The 19,006-nt window shown below is 46.0% G+C and overlaps 1 protein-coding gene across 1 annotated transcript; it reads right to left on the bottom strand.

The window, feature by feature from the left end:
• Positions 1-7,763: 7,763 nt before the first annotated feature.
• Positions 7,764-18,734, bottom strand: kcnj19a (potassium inwardly rectifying channel subfamily J member 19a). Its single transcript, XM_058048321.2, has 3 exons — positions 17,735-18,734; positions 10,425-10,641; positions 7,764-8,524 (listed from the first exon to the last, which is right to left on the bottom strand). The coding sequence occupies exons 1-3, from the start codon at positions 18,398-18,400 to the stop codon at positions 7,875-7,877; spliced, it is 1,533 nt and encodes a 510-aa protein (XP_057904304.2). The 5' UTR covers positions 18,401-18,734; the 3' UTR covers positions 7,764-7,874.
• Between the last annotated feature and the right edge of the window lie 272 nt (positions 18,735-19,006).

Genomic DNA, 19,006 nt, shown 5'->3' with positions numbered 1-19,006 from the left:
GTGTTTGTGCATACCAACGTACAGAATGGGCGGCGGGAGAAACGGGAATCGTCTGGAGAGCCATCTGACTGTCAGACTGCAAATGTTTTCAAGTCTGTAACAGCCCAAAATAATAATAATTGAGATATACGTATACAGTAGCGCTTCGCGTGCGTGTGTGTGTGTGCTTTTTAAAGAGGTGCTTGTTTATCTGAGCACCAGTGGCGAGGGACTGTAATACGTGTCATTAATATTCATTAATTACAAAGAGTAGCTAAATGCCGTCAGGGGAACGTTTCACCTCCAATTACCAACAAGGCCTTTTTGTACAGTTTTATTAGTAAAAGAGCGCCTTTATGCTTCTGGATGCTTTTTCCCGGAAGCTTTTAATCAATGTTGTGCTGCATTTTTATCCACAAAAAACTCAGGATATAACATTTTTTGTGAACGCCTTCTGCTCCAATTTTGGATTAACATTTGCAATAAAAATGACACTTCGAGCTGAAATTACAATCCACTTCTCCATTTAACTACCATCATTCATGCGTGACAAATGTGGCTATTTTTTATTAGTTTTTAATTTTTTAAATTTTATTTTATTTTTTATTAGCCCTCTGCTCATTCTAAATGAAAAATGTAAGCAACAAAAATTAAAACAAGAAAAGTGGGGGGGGGGGGAAACAGGAATCTTATGAGAATAGAATAAGAATTAGAATTATAAATTAGAATAAGATCATAACAGAAAGTTGTTTTATGCGTATAAAGTCATAATACAATGAGAAAAAATACTTTTTGAAGCATAAAGTTGAAATAGTGAACAGAACAAAAAAATGTATACATTTGCATTTTTTTTTTAGAAAATTAGGTTGTGTTGCAGGTTGTTTCCTGCAACTAAAGTGATTGCTTCCGTCATCCAGATGAAATTATTTTTTGTATTCAAACTCAACAGGCGTTTATTGAGCGGTGTGTTCACATGTCACTGTAAAAGTTTGGAATATCTCTGACAGATGAGATGTTCAATGTTCTCTTGTGCGGGTTTGCTGTGCAGCCTTGAGTAGACCGGCTAGGAAACATCGTAAATGCCTCGCATGATGACACGGTGCCCACTATTAGACCGGAGTGTGAACTATATTCCCAGGACTAGTACGGATGTATCACTTTTAAAGTTACAATTGAGCCTCTTTCCTGAGCTGAAGAAATGAAGTGTCGTGCCGTGCAACTTAGCGTCAAGTAGCACCAGAGGCCCTGCGGCAATAACACAATGCAAACATAATGAATGGATCATTTGGTGCTTTCTTAATCACCCCCCCCCACACCGCTTACACTGCGAGAAATTGGTCTAATATTTAAGGCGGCGGCACCCATCACCGTGGAATTAATGTCCTCATCCTCTTTGTGGCGCTCAGCCTATGCGGCAATGACCATTAGCGGCCGGCGAGGAGTTATTTCCCACGTAGCCTTCGTTGGCCGCGGGGGCGGGCAGAGCAGCGTAGCACTGGGAGGCCGAAAGAACAAATGCAATTTAGGTCTGAGGAAATTTCCAATTATGTCTGCGTGGCGTGGACGGAGACGAAATAGTTGCTTTGTTCTTCTTAATGGAGCAAACGGAGAAGTGTGGCGCTTAAAGATAGCGCCTCGCTTTATTGTCTTTGTCCGTTCCGCTCACTCCTTCCACTGCAGAAGGGCTGTAATGGAGGCGCGCTGACGCGGGGGTCTCCAACCTGAGCACACACAAAGCCATGACAGACCGCATAAAGCAAAATATCACACATCATTGCTGGATAATCATAGCAGTGTTTAAGGCGCGCGGGTGACTGGTGCATTGTGTGTTTTTTACTGACTTCAGCACCCAAAATGTTCAATGCCTTGTGGAATGACGGCTAACATCTCCTTGTACACAACACAAGGTTTTTATGTTGGAAAATGGTGTCCGTGTTGTAATATTTACTCAAAAAGGCACACACTATAAACCTTGCAATGCTACCTAGACTTTGTGTTCCCAACATCACTCATTTGCTCCGAAAAAAAAATTTGCTTCTGCAGTCCGAGCAGTCCAAGCAGATGCTGTGGTATTTCTATATCTCATCAAACTTTCGGCACTGTAGGCATCATGGGAACTGTAGTTTATGTGCATCAGCCGGTTTTTATTTATTGATTGATTTATTTTGTAGCTGTAAATCTAGATGAATTAATTTCATTTCTTTTAACATTTTAACATTTAAAAGTGAACTCAGTCAACATTTTCCAGCAGGAAGACATGATGTTATGTAACTGCATGGTTTATCAGTACAATACTGTATACTGACAAAATACTGACAAATGGGTATTTTTTAGGGTTTTTTGTGTGTTTGGAAGGTTCCAGATGCCGGATAATAAATGTGAAAGAAAGTTGGAGCGAGGTGGTGATGGTGTAGGTCGGGTGTCTCCTCACTCCACTGTGCAGCCGAGCGTCTCATGTCAAAGTGTGTGTGCGTTTTAGGTTTGGCGCCATCGTATTTCGTCTGCGCGCACGCCCGCATGTGACAAGTACAATTTCACAGCAGAGGTAGCGCCAGACGAGCGATTTGTCCAGAGAGGCTAAAGTGCTCATCCGGCACAATGTCGGCGGGAAAACACGAGCGTGGCACAAGCGCAAGCAAAAAGAAGTAGAAAGCGAGTCGAGAAATGAAACACGGAAAAGCCATTACTCCTGTTTACAGGTTAGACACTCCAGGCTGTTCTTTATGGATGCTGAGTGCACATGCAGAGTGGACAGTGGACGGCCCGCTGTGTGTGTCTGTGTGTGTCTGTGTGTTATTACATCACATCACACACAGACAGGACAGTACTCATTGGCCGTAAATAAAAGAAGACTAGCATTCGGCGTCTTTACAACCTTGTTTACTATCGCTGCTCCTGTTGGTTTTTCTCTTCCTATTATTGCTGTAACCATGACAACCAGCCTTCCGTCAACTTTTCATTGTTGGGTCAAACAAAAGTGCACCTGTCCTTACAGCTGCTATGACTATTAGTGGTACTTTTGTACCAATGAGTGTGGTCTCATTTGTCTTTATGCTTCACTCTTTTTTTTTGTCAAGCATTGAGATTTCGCACTGCTCCACGGACCTTGAACGCACCACAGTTGTGTGCTGCGACTGGCAACACCGGACACCGTGACTCTGATTCCATCTGTTCTTGGATCATCTTGCACAATCACTGACGAGTGGTGAGTAGCTGTACTTATTCTACCTGAAATGTGCTCAATAAGTGTATATAAGTATTTAAGACTAAGCACTGGACTGTGTTGGTAGAGAACAGTGGCAATTGAAGAGAGAGGGGGAGGGTTCTAATCATTACAACAGCCACTTTTACTGCAAATGTTGATGCGAAATCAGGTGTGTTTTTACGGCCACACCAGTTCCTGGCTTTTGCCATTCGCTGGTGTGATGCACTCAAAATGTGTAAGTACATAAGTGTGCACACTCAAAATGTGTAAGTACATAAGTGTGCACACTCAAAATGTGTAAGTACATAAGTGTGCGCACTCAAAATGTGTAAGTACATAAGTGTGCGCACTCAAAATGTGTAAGTACATAAGTGTGCGCACTCAAAATGTGTAAGTACATAAGTGTGCGCACTCAAAATGTGTAAGTACATAAGTGTGCGCACTCAAAATGTGTAAGTACATAAGTGTGCGCACTCAAAATGTGTAAGTACATAAGTGTGCGCACTCAAAATGTGTAAGTACATAAGTGTGCGCACTCAAAATGTGTAAGTACATAAGTGTGCGTACTAAAAATGTGTCGGTACATAAGTGTGCACACTCAAAATGTGTAGGTGCATAAGTGTGCACACCCAAAATGTGTCAGTACATAAGTGTGCACACTCAAAATGTGTGCACACTCAAAATGCAGAAGTACATAGGTGTGCACACTCAAAATGTGTAAGTACATAGGTGTGCACACTCAAAATGTGTAAGTACATGAGTGTGCACACTCAAAATGTGTAAGTGCATAAGTGTATACACTCAAAATGTGTAAGTGCATAAGTGTGTACACTCAAAATGTGTAAGTGCATAAGTGTGCACACTCAAGATGTGTACACGGAAGTACGGCACTGCGCCGATGGACACACAGCCTTCGATTGCGTCTCCACCAGTTGGATAATCAGTTTGACACCTTACGTATCGCCGTCTTTTATCTTTCTGACGTCAATAGCGAAGACCATCTGATGTTTGTTTCCTCGCCTTCCGTCATCTTGGCCCTCCCCAGCTGACGAGAAATGTTTCATTGGTGTTATTTTTGGATGTCATCCGCCCTGTTTGACGCCTCGGGCTCCAAGCGAATACCAAAAAGCAGCTCAAAGGCAAGCAGGTGTTCATCTGAAAATGTTATACCTCAGACCCACGAGGCCTTCTCGCCTCCTGTGAAGACAGATGTTGAAGACCTCGCCTTTGATGGTGGAAAAGCGGGTGATCATCTTATGAGAGCGAATCTTTCAAAGGAGAAACGCGTCCCGCTGTCGGGCTGAGATGTCTTGGAGGATCTGGGGATGGAGAGTGGTGCACTCGCGCCGGCGTGATGAATGCTGGTGGTTCCTCGGGAGGCACCAAGAGGTCACCCAACTTCTGATGGACACCGGATGTCCTCACACCGATTAGCCCAGCCCTGCAGCATCCGATTTCCGACGCTTGATCGCTCCTCTGATCTTTAGCCCGGTTGTATTAGATGGAGACATGAAGGAGAGGGACGGCGTGTCCCCCCGAGGGCGCCAGAACTAAACACAGCAGGGTGTCTTTTCATATAGAGGATCTTTGACCTGTGTTTTTCTAACAGGGCCTTGAAAACAGAGCAGGACTCCTGTTATATAGAGGATTTTTGACTGGGGTTTATGTGGTCAAGCCTTGAAAACCGCACAATGCGCCTGTCATATAAAGGATCTTTGACTAGCATGTTTGCAGTTGGTCCTTAAAAACAGCAGAGCACTCCGCTCATATATACAGGATCTTTGAGGAGTGTTTTTGCAGCTGATCCTTGAAGACAGCAGAGTGCTCCTATCAAATAGAGGATCTTTGACTAGTGTTTTTGCAGTAGGTCCTTGAAGACAGCAGAGTGCTCCTGTCAAATAGAGGATCTTTGACTTGTGTTTTTGCAGTAGGTCCTTAAAGACAGCAAAGTGCTCCTGTCAAATAGAGGATCTTTGACTAGTGTTTTTGCAGTAGTTCCTTAAGGGCAAAAAAGCCCTACAAAGGATGATACATTTTATCTTTTTTTTTAAATTTTCCGCTAAATCCTTTAACGCGTGTAGGAATCCATCACGTTAGAGGACACGCTAATAGATCATCATCTTCATCGGAGCCGCACAAGCGCCTGCGTCGCTGACACCAGGCAGCAACAATCCCAGGTTGCTACGGTGAAGGCGGCTTGCTTTTTGATTGACGGCCGCAGCATCTGTGTTTTTGTTTGTGTGTGTGTTTCTTTTTTTGTGGCTCGCTGAGGCTCACTTCCTTTTTGGCGGCCCATTGAGCCGTGCAGTCACTGTGCACACATTTAAAAAAAAAAAAAAAAAAAAACAGCCTTCCTGTCTGTAGAGAAGCACTGAGCTATTAATGTACTCTACTTTCTTACACCGTTATTTTCATCCAAATTGGACATTAAAGCATTAGTGGATGAATTTGAGGCGGCATCAAGTATTCATGTCCCGGGTATTTTTAACGTGTCGAGGCATCGGGGTCGTTCAGGTAAAAGGTGAAAGTTGTTTGAAAACTTTTAGCATCATTCTAGTCGTGAATGTTAACTGACAGGGCTGGAAAATCCAAATAAGTCTCAAGTATACTAAAAATTGGCTTTTAGACTAATCATTGTTTCTATCGTGGTTAAGCGTGCAGGCCTCACAGCTAGGAGACCCGAGTTCAATCCCACCCTCGGCCATCTCAGTGTGGAGTTTGCATGTTCTCTCCGTGCATGCGTGGGTTTTCTCCGGAGACTCCGGTTTCCTCTAAATTGTCCATAGGTATGAATGTGAGTGTGAATGGTTGTTTGTCTATATGTGCCCTGTGATTGGCTGGCCACCAGTCCAGGGGTGTACCCCGCCTCTCGTCCGAAGACAGCTGGGATAGGCTCCAGCACCCCCCGCGACCCTCGTGAGGATAAGCCGTAGAAAATGAATGAATTGTTTCTATGGTTACTTCCTGTTGTTGTCCCGGGACACGCCTTGTCGTCGGTTGCCAAAAAGTTGTAAAAGGCCAAAGAAAAAGCACGTTCTTGCAACTATGCTGAAAATATTGGTTACCTTCCAAAACTTAACAAGCGTTTGACCACAGGTTATTTTGTCGTTCTATTTTGAAATTCGTATCTTTGGTTTACGTAACCTCAGCTTTGGCACACACAGTCAGCCAGCAACACATCGGCTGCTTTGGTTGGCACTTGATTCCGTGGACCGACACAGTATAGAGCAAACCGACTAGGTTAACTATAGTCATGTCCACATAAACCAATCATATGACTGTATATTCTATTTAATAGTATGGCAATTTTTCCGTCAGAGAACCCATACTTGAAATGTATTGAAATGTCCTGCTTTCTGAATAACAAAAATATGGTCACCCTACTTTTCCTGACTGTAAGCTGGCGCCCCACACGCAGCAAACGCCTCGTGAATGAACGGGCCGAGGTATGGAAGCGCTTTGCAGTGAGTGAGTGAGTGGGCGTTCAAAGCTGCAGCTCCCTAATGAGTGGGGAAGCCTTTTTCTCTCCAAGTGTGCAGTTAAAGCAGGAAAAAGCCTGCCGGGGCATTGATTGGTGCCTTAGGTGGTCTTAGTGCTAACAAAATGCTAATTCCCTGCCCGCCACGTAGTCTTTATTTCTTCTATTACGTCCTTGGCAATGGGAGCTATGGAAATATAGCTATAGGACACTTTATTGGCCCCTTGAGTGGAAATGAAATTACGTCACACTTGGTGCCGGTCTTGGCTCTAACGACCACTTCAGGACAGTCTAGTCAGTCCTGGTGCAGACCGGACAGTGATGCTGCATTGATGCCAAAGTGTGGCCCGGTGGCCATTTGTGGCCCACAGCTATTTTTCGATTGGCCCGTGGCACATTCTAAAAATACAATTAAACAAGAACATGATACAGAAAACAGTCGGAATAGAATAAAATCATAACATTAGGAGGAAAAAAAACAGTGTAATTATTAAAGTAAAAAATATATACATTAATTAATTATACATAAAATAAAATAAATTAAAAAAATAAAAGTTTAAAGAAGAAAACAGCTTATTTTCTAAAGTCGTCATAATATGAGAAATGAAACTTGGGGGTTATTTTGCAAAAATTTTAATATTACCGCAAGGAAATTCATTTTAAGAATAAATCCACATGACAAAACGGTTTATATATTCCTTCCACTTAGCTACCACAGTGGTGCGTCCATCCAAGGTTTGGACACCCGTGTGTTCATGTCAGCAGAGTGTGTTTGACACCATCTCACTACCCCCCCCCCAATGTGCAGCCACGTTTTGACATTTTTATCATCAGCCTCCATTCATCAACAAAAAACCCTTTTTAAAAAAAAAAAACAAAAACAAAACAATCCAACAAAACAAGCAAAAAGCCGCCAGCGGTTCTGCCCATTATCCTCTCCTCTCACAGAGGCTGTGAAAGGCCCTGCATGGAGTGGCGCTTGTGGAGGGGAACAAAATGATGCAATTAACAGCAGCCTATTAGACCGCTTTGTGCTTTTTGGATGACTTGGTGGCGCCCGACCCGATAATGCAGCGTCACACACAATGAACCAGACGGAGCAAAGAGCGGAATATAATTTATTCATAGATAAAACTAAGATTTTCTAACAAGTGCTGATTTACATGCAGAGTGGTCCATCTGTGCAATAAAACATCCCGGCAAAGAGACCCATCAGCGGTCGGCGTTCATCTTGCGTAGTTTGGCCGGCAGGTTGTCCTCCGGCCTCCTGCCGGCTGACAGCAGTGGGCTGCGCATGGGGACCGGCACCGGGGGCAGGGTAGGCATGAGGCTGTGCTGGTACAGGTCCCCGGTGGACTGGGTCATGGGCTCGAAGCCCACCTTGAGCTGCAGCCGGTTCTCGTCCTCGGGCCCCGAGGAGGACCCGAGGCGCTGCAGCTTGAGCGGCAGGTCGCCGGTGCTGCACGCCTTCTCCGAGTGCTGCGAGCTCAGCATCAGCACCTTCCTCTGCAGGTCCTCCTTGCCGGACGAGCTGATGCGCTGCAGCTTGCTCGGGAGCCGGCTCCCGGCGCCTCCGAGGCGGCCTCTGTCGTCCGAGACGTTGATGCACTCCATGGAGACCACGCGGTCGTGCCGCGCGCCGTGGCTCTCGGTTAGCGCCGGCGTGGAAAGAGGCGAAGGTGGGGAGTTGTTGCCTTCGTGTTCTTTGACGCTGTAAGACGGGGTGGGGACTTCGAATGTGCTGTGGAATTGGGAGTAGTCCACTCTGAAAAAGCCCTCCTCCAGGGACATCACCGGCAGGAATCGATGGCCCCACAGGACCTCATCTTCGGTGTACGAGGTCCTCGCCTGGCAGGTCATACCTACGAATTATATGCAGGTCAATACAGTTACATAATACGCTGGTCCATATGATGCAATGCAGCTGATCTCGGCATTGAACAGGAGTTCCCTCTAGATTGACCATCATGTGCTTTTTCTGCGCGTGAGCTCGGCGATCATGGAGTCATTTTTCCTAACCGTTTTTACCGTTTGGTTGTGGGCTCGCTTCACAATCAATAAACACTAAGTGCCAGGCTACCATGCTCGGCTCGGGAGTAGGAGTTCGGTCCCGTCCTTTGGTTGTTATGTCATCGCATGTTACTATTCCAGGCTCATGCACGGGGGAAAAAGGTCTTTATTTTTTATTTTTTCCTTTTTCTTTCATTTTATTTTTCAAGCCAAAAGTATGACTTTTAATCATCAGTCGGCTGCTGCACTGTGGTGTGAATGTCCGCACGCTGGAGAGGCTTACTGTCCACTCGGTGTGCAGCCTACGTGTCATGTCAGCCATGAAAATAAATGCCTGCTACTCTCCCGACAAGCTAAGGTGCACTTATATGACATTTTGACTGACAGGTGTCAGTTGCGCATAGCGTCTCATACATTTATTCCCTGTTAGAGGTCGCCACAGCATAAATAGTTTACACTCCTGATGCAACTCTTGCCTGGAATCGAACACGGGATGTCCAAAGTGGGGCCCAGGGGCTGTATGAGGCCCACGGCTGTCAATTATAACTCAAAAACAACAAAAATCAAATTATTTTTCACAACAAATCAACATATTAAGAGAAAAGAGTTTTAATTTCATGAGAATAAAATGGTAAAAAGATTATGATTATCAGCATAAAGTAAAATGGTAATGGTTTTATTTCATTTGCGTATGAATATGCATCAGATGACAATTGAATGCATCACATAATCAGTTCCCAGTTCCTCATGTCCAAAAGGAGTAGGAAGAAGCAAAGCTTATTAAATCCTACCCCTCCATCTGGTACTTTTACAATCGGTAACTGTTACATTTGTTCACTTCCTGCTTTCCATAATACAGTTTAAGGTTTTTTTTTGTTTGTTTTTTTTTTTTTTTAATAATGTACCTCGTACCGAAGTACGAGGTGATATGACCATCCAATGACATAATGGTTACCATAGTAACTGTCAATATAGTGATATATATAGCACATCATGACTGGTTCAAGACTCTTCATACTTGTATTTAGCAAACATCAACTGCTTGTATTGTTTCCTGAATTGGCTCATCGTTAAAAAGATATTTCTTTAAAGTCTAAGGTGTACTCAATAGAATCTGTAGCGCAGCCATAAACTTCACACTGCAGCCAGGTTTTAATGGCACTATCAACACAACACAGACCCTGTGGCCTGCCCGCCCCCGCCCCCGCCCCGGCCCCCCGCCACCTCCCTCTTTTTAAATCTCCTAAGCCTATTGAGCGCTGTGCTGTGTCCTCTAGCGCTGCCTAAGTGAGCGTTATCTCCCATGGAGCGAAGAAAAAGGGAGGCGGGATTTATTTGTGTGAGTCCTGCGTTAAATATGCCGAGCGGAGTCCGCCTTTTGGCCCAACATGGCCGCCTGCGCACTTATGGCTCGGTGTGGCCTGACAAAACGAGGAAAATGCAGTGGAAGTCGGACTAAAAGCCTGCGCTCATTAGTCAAAGTGACGCACGCCGCTTCTCCTGCGTGGAAGCAAAGCATCAAGCTATTGTGCTGTCATGAAACATCCGCTGTAATTTAATCAGAGCATCGTTTTCACGTGTGGCCGCCATTCCTACCTTTCCACGTTCCTCTAATACGCCGAGCCAGGAAGGCGCCGGCCAAATGAGATTTCAGCGTCTAGGTCTCAAGTGTCTATCAGACGGGAATGTAATGCGGACTAATGTTCATATTTCCATTTAGATTGAGAGCAAGAAAGAAGCGGGCCGGCCTACCGGTGGTCTCCACGATGCCTTCCAGGATCACCACGATCTCAAACTGCTCGCTGGTCAGGGAGCGCTGGGACAGGTCGAAAAAGGGGCTCTTGGGGTTGATTTCGTGGCAGATGGTGAGAGGGGAGACCAGGAAGAGCTGGTCCGCTCCCGTCCCGAAGCCCACATCCAGCTCACACTGGTCCAGGGGCAGGAACTCGCCTTCGGGGGTCTGGCGGGACTGGAAGGACGTATTGCAGGTTAGGTGAACCACAATGTGAATGTTGTTGCTCGGATTGGATTGTTTTTCACTGGCATGCAAATGGAGACGTATAAAGTCAAAATATTATGAGAAAAATATATATATATATATTATGAGGAAAAAAAGTTTTAATCTCACTAGAAATAAAAACAAAAGAACTCATAAAGTCATAATATTATGAAAATGTTTTTTTGCAAAGTTATCTCTAATTTAGCTAATAAAGTCAAACTAAGGGAATAAAATAATTACAAGAACAATCTTGAAATAGTTTGAATTTTGAAATGAATAAACTAATAAGAGACAAAGCGTCTTTCTCGTCTCACGCAAGATCCAATCCAAAACCAAGTCTTGTCTCTGAAGTGTTTGTTGTTGTTTTTCAAAATGACAACACTTGTTTCGAATCCCTCTTGCCAAAATATGCATATTGCATCTCATTAGCACGTCTCACTAATTAGTCCATCTCCTTGGCTGAGGTTCTCATTTCCCACAGTGTTTTCTTCTCCTCGTTCTTCCTGGAATGACGCCACACAAGCCAACATAACATTTATCATAACAACTCATTTTGTAGCATCCTTTGTTTTCATTCCGCGTGTCTTGTTCTTGCCACAAAAACAGCCCAGAATTCCCACAATATTCCCACACTCATCATTACAAAGCTCGTCATCATCATCATGGAGACAGATGATCACACCCTAAAAGGAATCTTTGGACTAGACTTGGACTTGTACGTCCTGACATTAGACTTGACTTGAGATTAAAGACTGAGATGCTGGTTTGGACCGAACCTTAATACTGAGTCGGTTTAACTTGAATGACGCCTTCCCATGGAAAATTCACTCGCTACGTGTCATCATTCCGCCACCTGCGGTGTCATATTCCCGCATGTGTCACCGGCATGTATCCCTCTTATGTAGGATTCCGTGGACTTGTTTCTGCACGTCTAGTTCCATCACCCGGACCGGCGCTGAAGCCACAGCAGAGTCACAACCACGCACGACCTCTCCCTGACATTGCCCTGCCCCCCCCCCCCCCCGAGAGCCCACGGCGTGAAACGCGTGTAAACAGCGATTTCCAATTGAATATGAATGAGATGCTCCGGCGGGCTTCCTGTCTGAGCCGCTCCGGTGTCAGGAGGCCGACATTGGCTTGTCAGGTACTTAGCGGCTTGTAAAGTCCGCCGTGGCACCTTAGCTCCATCTTCCTAGCTCAGGGACGCCGACACTCTGTCTGCCGTTTGTCGCGTCACGTTAAAAAAGACGGATGAGTGTATGCAAACACGACCGTGCCGGGCGACAGCTGGCGTTCTCCGACAGTCAAGTCCGCAAGTGAGCCCGTGTTTCTCCCCGACGCATGAGGATCGTCATGGCGACAAGTCTATCTGGTCAACATCTCAAATCAAGCCAGACCAACCCTTTTGCTAGCTTACTTTTGCTAGCCAGTGTGCATCAGTCACCGTTACTGTCAGAGGTTCCCTGCTGCGCAGCTAAACACAATAACCCGCACGTAAAGCTTTCTACATCTTCCAGAATCTGCACCTATTCCATCTATATCCTTGGATCAGTTTTATTCATTCATTCATTTTCTACCGCTTATCCTCACGAGGGTCGCAGAGGGTGCTGGAGCCTATCCCAGCCTGGACTGGTGGCCAGCCAATCACAGGGCACATATAGGCAAACAACCATTCACACTCACATTCATACCTATGGACAATTTGGAGTCGCCAATTAACCTAGCATGTTTTTGGAATGTGGGAGGAACGGTCAGTTTTAATTTATTCCAACCTCCGGGCACGCCCACTCCGCTGTGATTGGTCCCACTCAGCTTGTACCCGGCAACGCCCATATAAGGAAGTGGGGGATGGGAACGAGAATACATTCTAACTACATTTATAGGTCAGAAAAGGGGAAAAAGCATATTAAACAAACAAAACAAAGAATAAAGAAAAATTAGGTTGTTGAGTGGTTAGCACGCAGGCCACACAGCTAGGAGACCCGAGTTCAATTCCACCCTCGGCCATCTCTGTGTGGAGTTTGCATGTTCTTCCCGTGCATGCGTGGGTTTTCCACGGGTACTCCGGTTTCCTCCCACATTCCAAAAACATGCTAGGTTAATTGGTGACTTCAAATTGTGAGTGTGAATGGTTGTTTGTCTATATGTGCCCTGTGATTGGCTGGCCACCAGTCCAGGGTGTACCCCAGCTGGGATAGGCTCCAGCACGCCCCAGCGACCCTCGTGAGAATAAGCGGTACAAAATGAATGAATGAATGAATGAATGAGGTTGCGGTAAAAGTTTTAATATTACATGGGAGTAATGTCACATACTGCGTTGTTACTCTCTTTTATTCTCTTGTTTGCGGCTTCCTTCTCCTCTCCAGAAGTGCCGCCTCCTCCTTCCCCTAGTTGACAGCCCCCCCCGGGGGGGGGCATGACAAACAATAATTGAGACTCACTGCACCAGACAGAGTTATAGAGTGTATTTGTAAAAAGTAAACGAAGTGCAGAATATCACTCCTTGCAGGAGACACCTCCATAAGGCTGCGTTCCCAGCAGGGTAGAGCTTACTAAAAGTACTTTGAAGACCAGACGCCTCCAATACACGATTGTCGCAGGTACATTTCAAATTGATGGGACCTTGAAGATCATGAAAGCAGGGTTATTGGTTCTCTGCTTGCTTTCAGCTCACTGCTTTCAGCTCACTGCTCAGTCACATTTGGATGAAAGTAACCAGCTCATCAATGTTCTCGTCACCTGCGACCGACTTCATTGTCTCGGCTGCAGGATCAGCATTCCGCTCAGCTCGCACGTTCATTCAGACTTCTAGCATCTAATCAGTGCTTCTCTATCATCTCCACTGCCCCCCCCCCCCCCCCCCCCCCCCGGTCCTCGGCTTCATAACTCAATCTCTGTTAGCAGAAAAGAAAATCCATCAAGAAATGAAAGGGCTTTCTGTTTTTGGTGCCACTTCTTCAAAGCTCCGGGGAGATGAAACAAGGCGGCTCATACGATGCAAACGTAAATCCTTCTATCCTCAACCTCCCCGGTGACGCCAGACTTGCCTCCCGGACCCGCGTGTTCCGCCAGGAAAGCCCCCCCCCCCCCCTGCGGACGGCGGTGCAGCACGCGAGGCTGCGCTTCATCCGCTCGCCGAGGGACTTTGTGACAGCTCCCGTCGGCCTGCCTCCTCCGTCTTTGCTGTCAGGCGCTAATTATCCACCGCGGCGTCAGCGGCACGCCGACAACTTCCTGTCCAAACAGCCGCCATTGTTTCACACTTAGACGATCAGTAGAAGCGTCCTCTTTTTTTTGTTGTTTGTTTTTTTTTGATGACAGGAAGACACTCTTTCAGAACAGGAAGACCCCCAGCATTGCCACACCTGACTCGTTAGCCAAGGGAACGACGGAGCTTAACTTCTTTTTACACTTGCACAACAGTCAAGCATGTTAAACAGGACCTGCCGAGGATGTGTCTGTGGCGTGCCGCTTCTATACGCCTTCATTACTGCCGTCAAAAGTGACCCATTAACTTATTTTTACACTTGTAATGCTGCCAGGTGTTTCTCTGCATTATTTCTACCTTTACTGTTGACAGTGCTTCACTTATTTTTACACTTGTGACATAACCGTCATAACAGGATGATTCGGAGATGATTTGGTGCATTTGTTTCTGCGTGTAGCCCAGCCATAGGTGCTCCAATGAAATGTGCTTTTCCATGGCGGCCGTCTGCCGCAGAGGTCATTTCTGCTTCAAGCCCCCCACTTCAAAGCATTGACTGGGGGGGGGGGTGGTATCCCGACTTGCAATCGCCGCCCATCAATCGGTTTTATTAACAGATAGCTATCAGCTTTATTAAAGGCCAACCTTTTTGCCCTCAGTCGTCCCAGGCGGGATGCTGCAGTTTGGAGATCCAGCATACATTCCCAGCCGCTGTATAGAAAAACACTCATCAGCGCCACATGCATCAGCGTGGGCACAAAGTAACCAGATCCAATGCAAGAGTAAAAAGCGTCGATTGGGTAGCAGCTCAACAGCACCACCAACACCTCAGCACAGGGACTGCAAAATGTGATGATTCTGCCAATAAATGGAGAGCATCATCTTTGATATCATCTGTGTTAGTGCTGCAGCAAACCAACAGCTGCAGCGTGGCAGTCAGATTTATTTATTACTGAGACTTCTTGGACTTCTATTGGTTTGACCTTCTCAAAAGCTCACGGTGACGGCCATAAAAATGTCTACTTTTGACACACGGCTTGCTCCTCCCCCTCCAAACACGCCTTCTCCTCCGATTTCCTATCAACATTTGCAATAAAAGCGACTGTTGCAATTATTAGATTAGATTCCCCTGCAGGACCCCCCGCACCCTTATCTCTTCAATTGCCACTCTTCACTTGCAACACAGTCCGTTCATTTGTTCTGAATTTCTGACAAAGACTGGAACAGGTTTTCCCATGTAACTCCCAATTAGTCCAGGATATTTAAAAATACTTTTTATAGACAAAAATGATAGATTTACATGCAGAAAACGACTTCCAATACGTCCTGGCAAGATTGAATGCAATCGTATTGGAACTTTCTTTGGCCCCGTGGCGGGTTATTTAACAGCCACCCTCAATACAGTACAGCGCAACAGTGCGTTCAATATTGTACGAAAGCCAAATCACACAAAAAGCGAGGTTTGACTGTGTGAGTTTCATATTTGCGTCTCAGCGCACAACCACGGTGCATTCAAGGACTGATGATGAAGGATGAAAAAACATTAGCAGTGAATTGTTTGCCGGTATGTGTCTAGTGTGGACATTTGACCAGTATTATTATGATTATTCACATAGGAGTGAATGAGATGTTTTCTGCAGCCTAATTTTGGAGTAAAATAATGAAAATATTAATTATTTGCACCCAAAATTGTACTTAATGTTGTGTCCACAAAGTGATGAGGTCTGATTAAGATGCCGAGAGCTTCTGGCCGCGTCTCATGAGGGGGGGCACGTCAGCGTAAAAGCGTGTGATTGTACTTCACGGGGCCGCTCGCTTTCTGCGTGCTTGTAAATGTGGAAAAAAAAAAGCCTTTGCTCTGTGCCTCTTTTTCTCCTGCACACATCATTAAGCCGCCTGACGCTGCACTACACACGTGCGTGCGTGTGTGTGTTTGTGTACACGGCATAAAAAAAAAAAAAAAAAAGCACCTTACGGCTAATGCTGTTTGTCTTCTTTACGGCCCGTTTTGCACGTCCAACATGGATGTAATGGAAAGGAACTCAATTATGATAATTGAAAGAGGAGTCGGTCTATCTTGTGGCTCTTTGTGGTCATTTTCCGCACCGCCGCTCACGCAGATCTGCTGCAGCAAGCTGACGCATAGGCAACACAACTGGAATGGTTCACGTACGGAAAAAAGGCCTAACATTCCAATTTGTACGTGCACACATCACGTATGCACATGGATTTCATTAACGGAAGAGTTGATGAGTACGTGGTCTACAATGGCGACCACCGGTCTCTAATTAGCGGCAGGCAAACTACTCATGTACTCTTTTAAAATGGCCTAGGTGAGCGGTCAGCATCCAGCAGCTTTATATACCTCTGCATGCGCTTTAAAATAATGCATGTGTTAATGAAAGACCACGTGGTCAAAGAGCTATGTTTTCCTTTACACTTTCTCATGCACTCTAAATCATTATTAAAGTTTAAAAAAAGCGTTTATTGTTCACATGAAATCCTGTCATCCCACTCACTAATATCCGACATCAGTACGAAAAGGTAAAGCACGCCGCCAAAGAAAAAAAGAAGCCAATTTCCAACTGCCGTAAATACACTTCCCGCTTAGCGCCGCCTCCCCAGGAGAGCACTTTTACTGACTCCACGCTACTCCGTGCTCCTCTCACATAGGCCAACTCTACTCTATCCCGGCTTCACACCTACCCGAGCGGCACACAAACAACACACACTCGCACACCGCCGCTCTTATCGGGCACCTGCCGCCGCTGCAGCTGATGGATTGCGATAACGACGCCATAAGCCATGTTTGGTTTGACAAAAGCCCGCAGGAGGCCGTGCACTGACAGCTGCTTGCTACATGCTACTTAAACACTAACAACACATGCAATATGTAGCATATGTACTCTATTCTGGACAATAAAAGACATGTACCTTTGCCCGACCGGTACTTGGGTACAGCAGATTTCCTTCTTTCAGTGCAAAAGCGAGTCTACGAGTATGGAAGCCGCCATGGAACCGCTTTTGCTGTGAAAGGGTCAATCTGGATCAGATCTGGAGATTCTGAAGCAAATATTATAGGGTGTTTTTTTAACGTTTGCTGAATATAAATGACATAAGGTATAAGTCAAAAGTTTAGACGCACTTTCTCATGCTGTTCAATGGGAGCTTGTGTCCAAACTTTTGACTGGCACTGTACTTGCATACAGTATACTATGTAAATGTATACAGTATCAATCCAAGGTACAGTATTTCCGTCATTCAAAGCTCTTATCAATGTGCACATTCTCTTGTGGTACCCGTTAAAATACAGACACAATACAGTTTTAGTCGCACAATTAATTACATTATTGAAATTATTTTTGTAGTTTTTTTAGATATGTTTTTTGCAGTATTATAATTATTATAGTCATGATTACTTATAACAATACACCAGTATAATGGGCTTTTTCCATTATATTTAATTTCATGACTTCATTCATTTATTCATTTTCTATCGCTTATCCTCACGAGGGCTGGAGCCTATCCCAGCTGTCTTCGGGCGAGAGGCGGGGTACACCCTGGACTGGTGGCCAGCCAATCACAGGGCTAATTTCATTCATTCGTTTCACTCTCTCATTTTCTACCGCTTTTTCCTCACAAGGGGGTCGCGGGGGTGCTGGAGCCTATCCCAGCTGTCTTCGGGCGAGTGGCGCGGTACAGCCAATCACAGGGCTAATTTCATGACATTTAAATGTTATTTCATTGTCATTTTTCGAGATGCAACCATTCTAACCCTATCATTGACCATCAGTTGGTTTTGATTGGTAAAGTTCTAGGAGTGCAGGGGGGTGGGGGGGTTCGTCTCGGAGGACCCACCTTGATGAGCTTGCAGCGTATCTGCGCGGACACCATGTGGCTGTTCCTCAGGTTGCCTACCCGGAACATGAGGCACAGCTTGCCGTCCCGTTGCGAGATGACGGCGTCCTGGCTGAACATCAGCGTCTCGGCGCGCTTCTTGGGCTGCGACATCTTGATGAACATGCAGCCGATGAGGAAGGCGTCCACGATGGAGCCCAGCAGCGACTGGAAGAGGAAGAGGATGATGCCCTCCGGACACTTCTCCGTGATATAGCGGTAGCCGTAGCCGATGGTGGCCTCGGTCTCGATGAAGAATAGGAACGCGGAGGGGAAGTTGTACACGTTGGCCACGCAGGGGGTGTAGGAGGCGTCGTGGCCGTGGTTGAGGTCCCCCCTGATGTAGGCGATGATCCACCACATGGACGCCATCACCAGCCAGGCCACGGTGTAGGTCAGGATGAAAATGAGCAGGTTCCAGCGCCACTTGAGGTCCACCAGGGTGGTGAAGAGGTCGGACAGGTAGCGGCTGGTCTCGCCCCCCAGGTTCCCGTGCTGCACGTTGCAGCGGCCGTTCTTCTCCACGAAGCGCTGACGCTTCTTCTTCACCGGTGCCGAGAAGGCGCTGGCCCGGTTCGTGTTGACCACCTGGTAGTCCTCGCCGAATTTCCTTCGAAGTGTCGCCATTGGATCTCCACTCCGCGTTAAAAGGTGAGCAAATAATCCATAATTTTGCTTGTTTTTTTTTTTTGCCTCCGAACTTGTTACCTGCAGTGCGTAAAAGTCACCATGGTCACTTTGGCGCGCAGAGCTCTTCCTCTTGATGTTGTGGAAACAGCTTTACTTGTGCTTTAAATCCGAATTATGATCCGAATCACTTTAAAATCAATCCGAGATGATTCCAGTTGGCGTGAGGCTCAGGTTGGACGCGGAGAGCCCACAAGATGTGCGCTTTGAGCCGTGGCGCACTCACCACGTTTGCTCCTGGCTGTGGAGGAGGTGTGTGCGTGTGCGTGTGTGTACGAGAGAGAGAGAGAGAGGAGGGGAGATTTACGCATGACCACCTTTGTGTTTAATAGGAGCGAAAGGGAGGAGGGTTGTGTGTGCGCCATTTAGTTGTGTTAATTTGGTTCGTGTCATCAGTGTGCGCTCGAAATGATGTCGTCTACTTAACTGACTAATCCCTCAGTCCATTCGACTCTACCTTGTGCTCTTTTAATTGGCTTTTGTATCCTTTAAATGAATGGACCAGCGCGCCAACTACAGACAGGCAGTAAGTCAGAGGGCGCCCTC

Source organism: Doryrhamphus excisus, linkage group LG16 (genome assembly GCF_037039965.1).
Source record: "Doryrhamphus excisus strain RoL-2023G ecotype Guam linkage group LG16, RoL_Dexc_Guam_v1.1, whole genome shotgun sequence".
NCBI lineage: Eukaryota > Metazoa > Chordata > Actinopteri > Syngnathiformes > Syngnathidae > Doryrhamphus > Doryrhamphus excisus.
The sequence above is the reverse complement of the archived record's forward strand: the minus strand, read 5'-3'. Positions and strand labels throughout refer to the sequence as shown.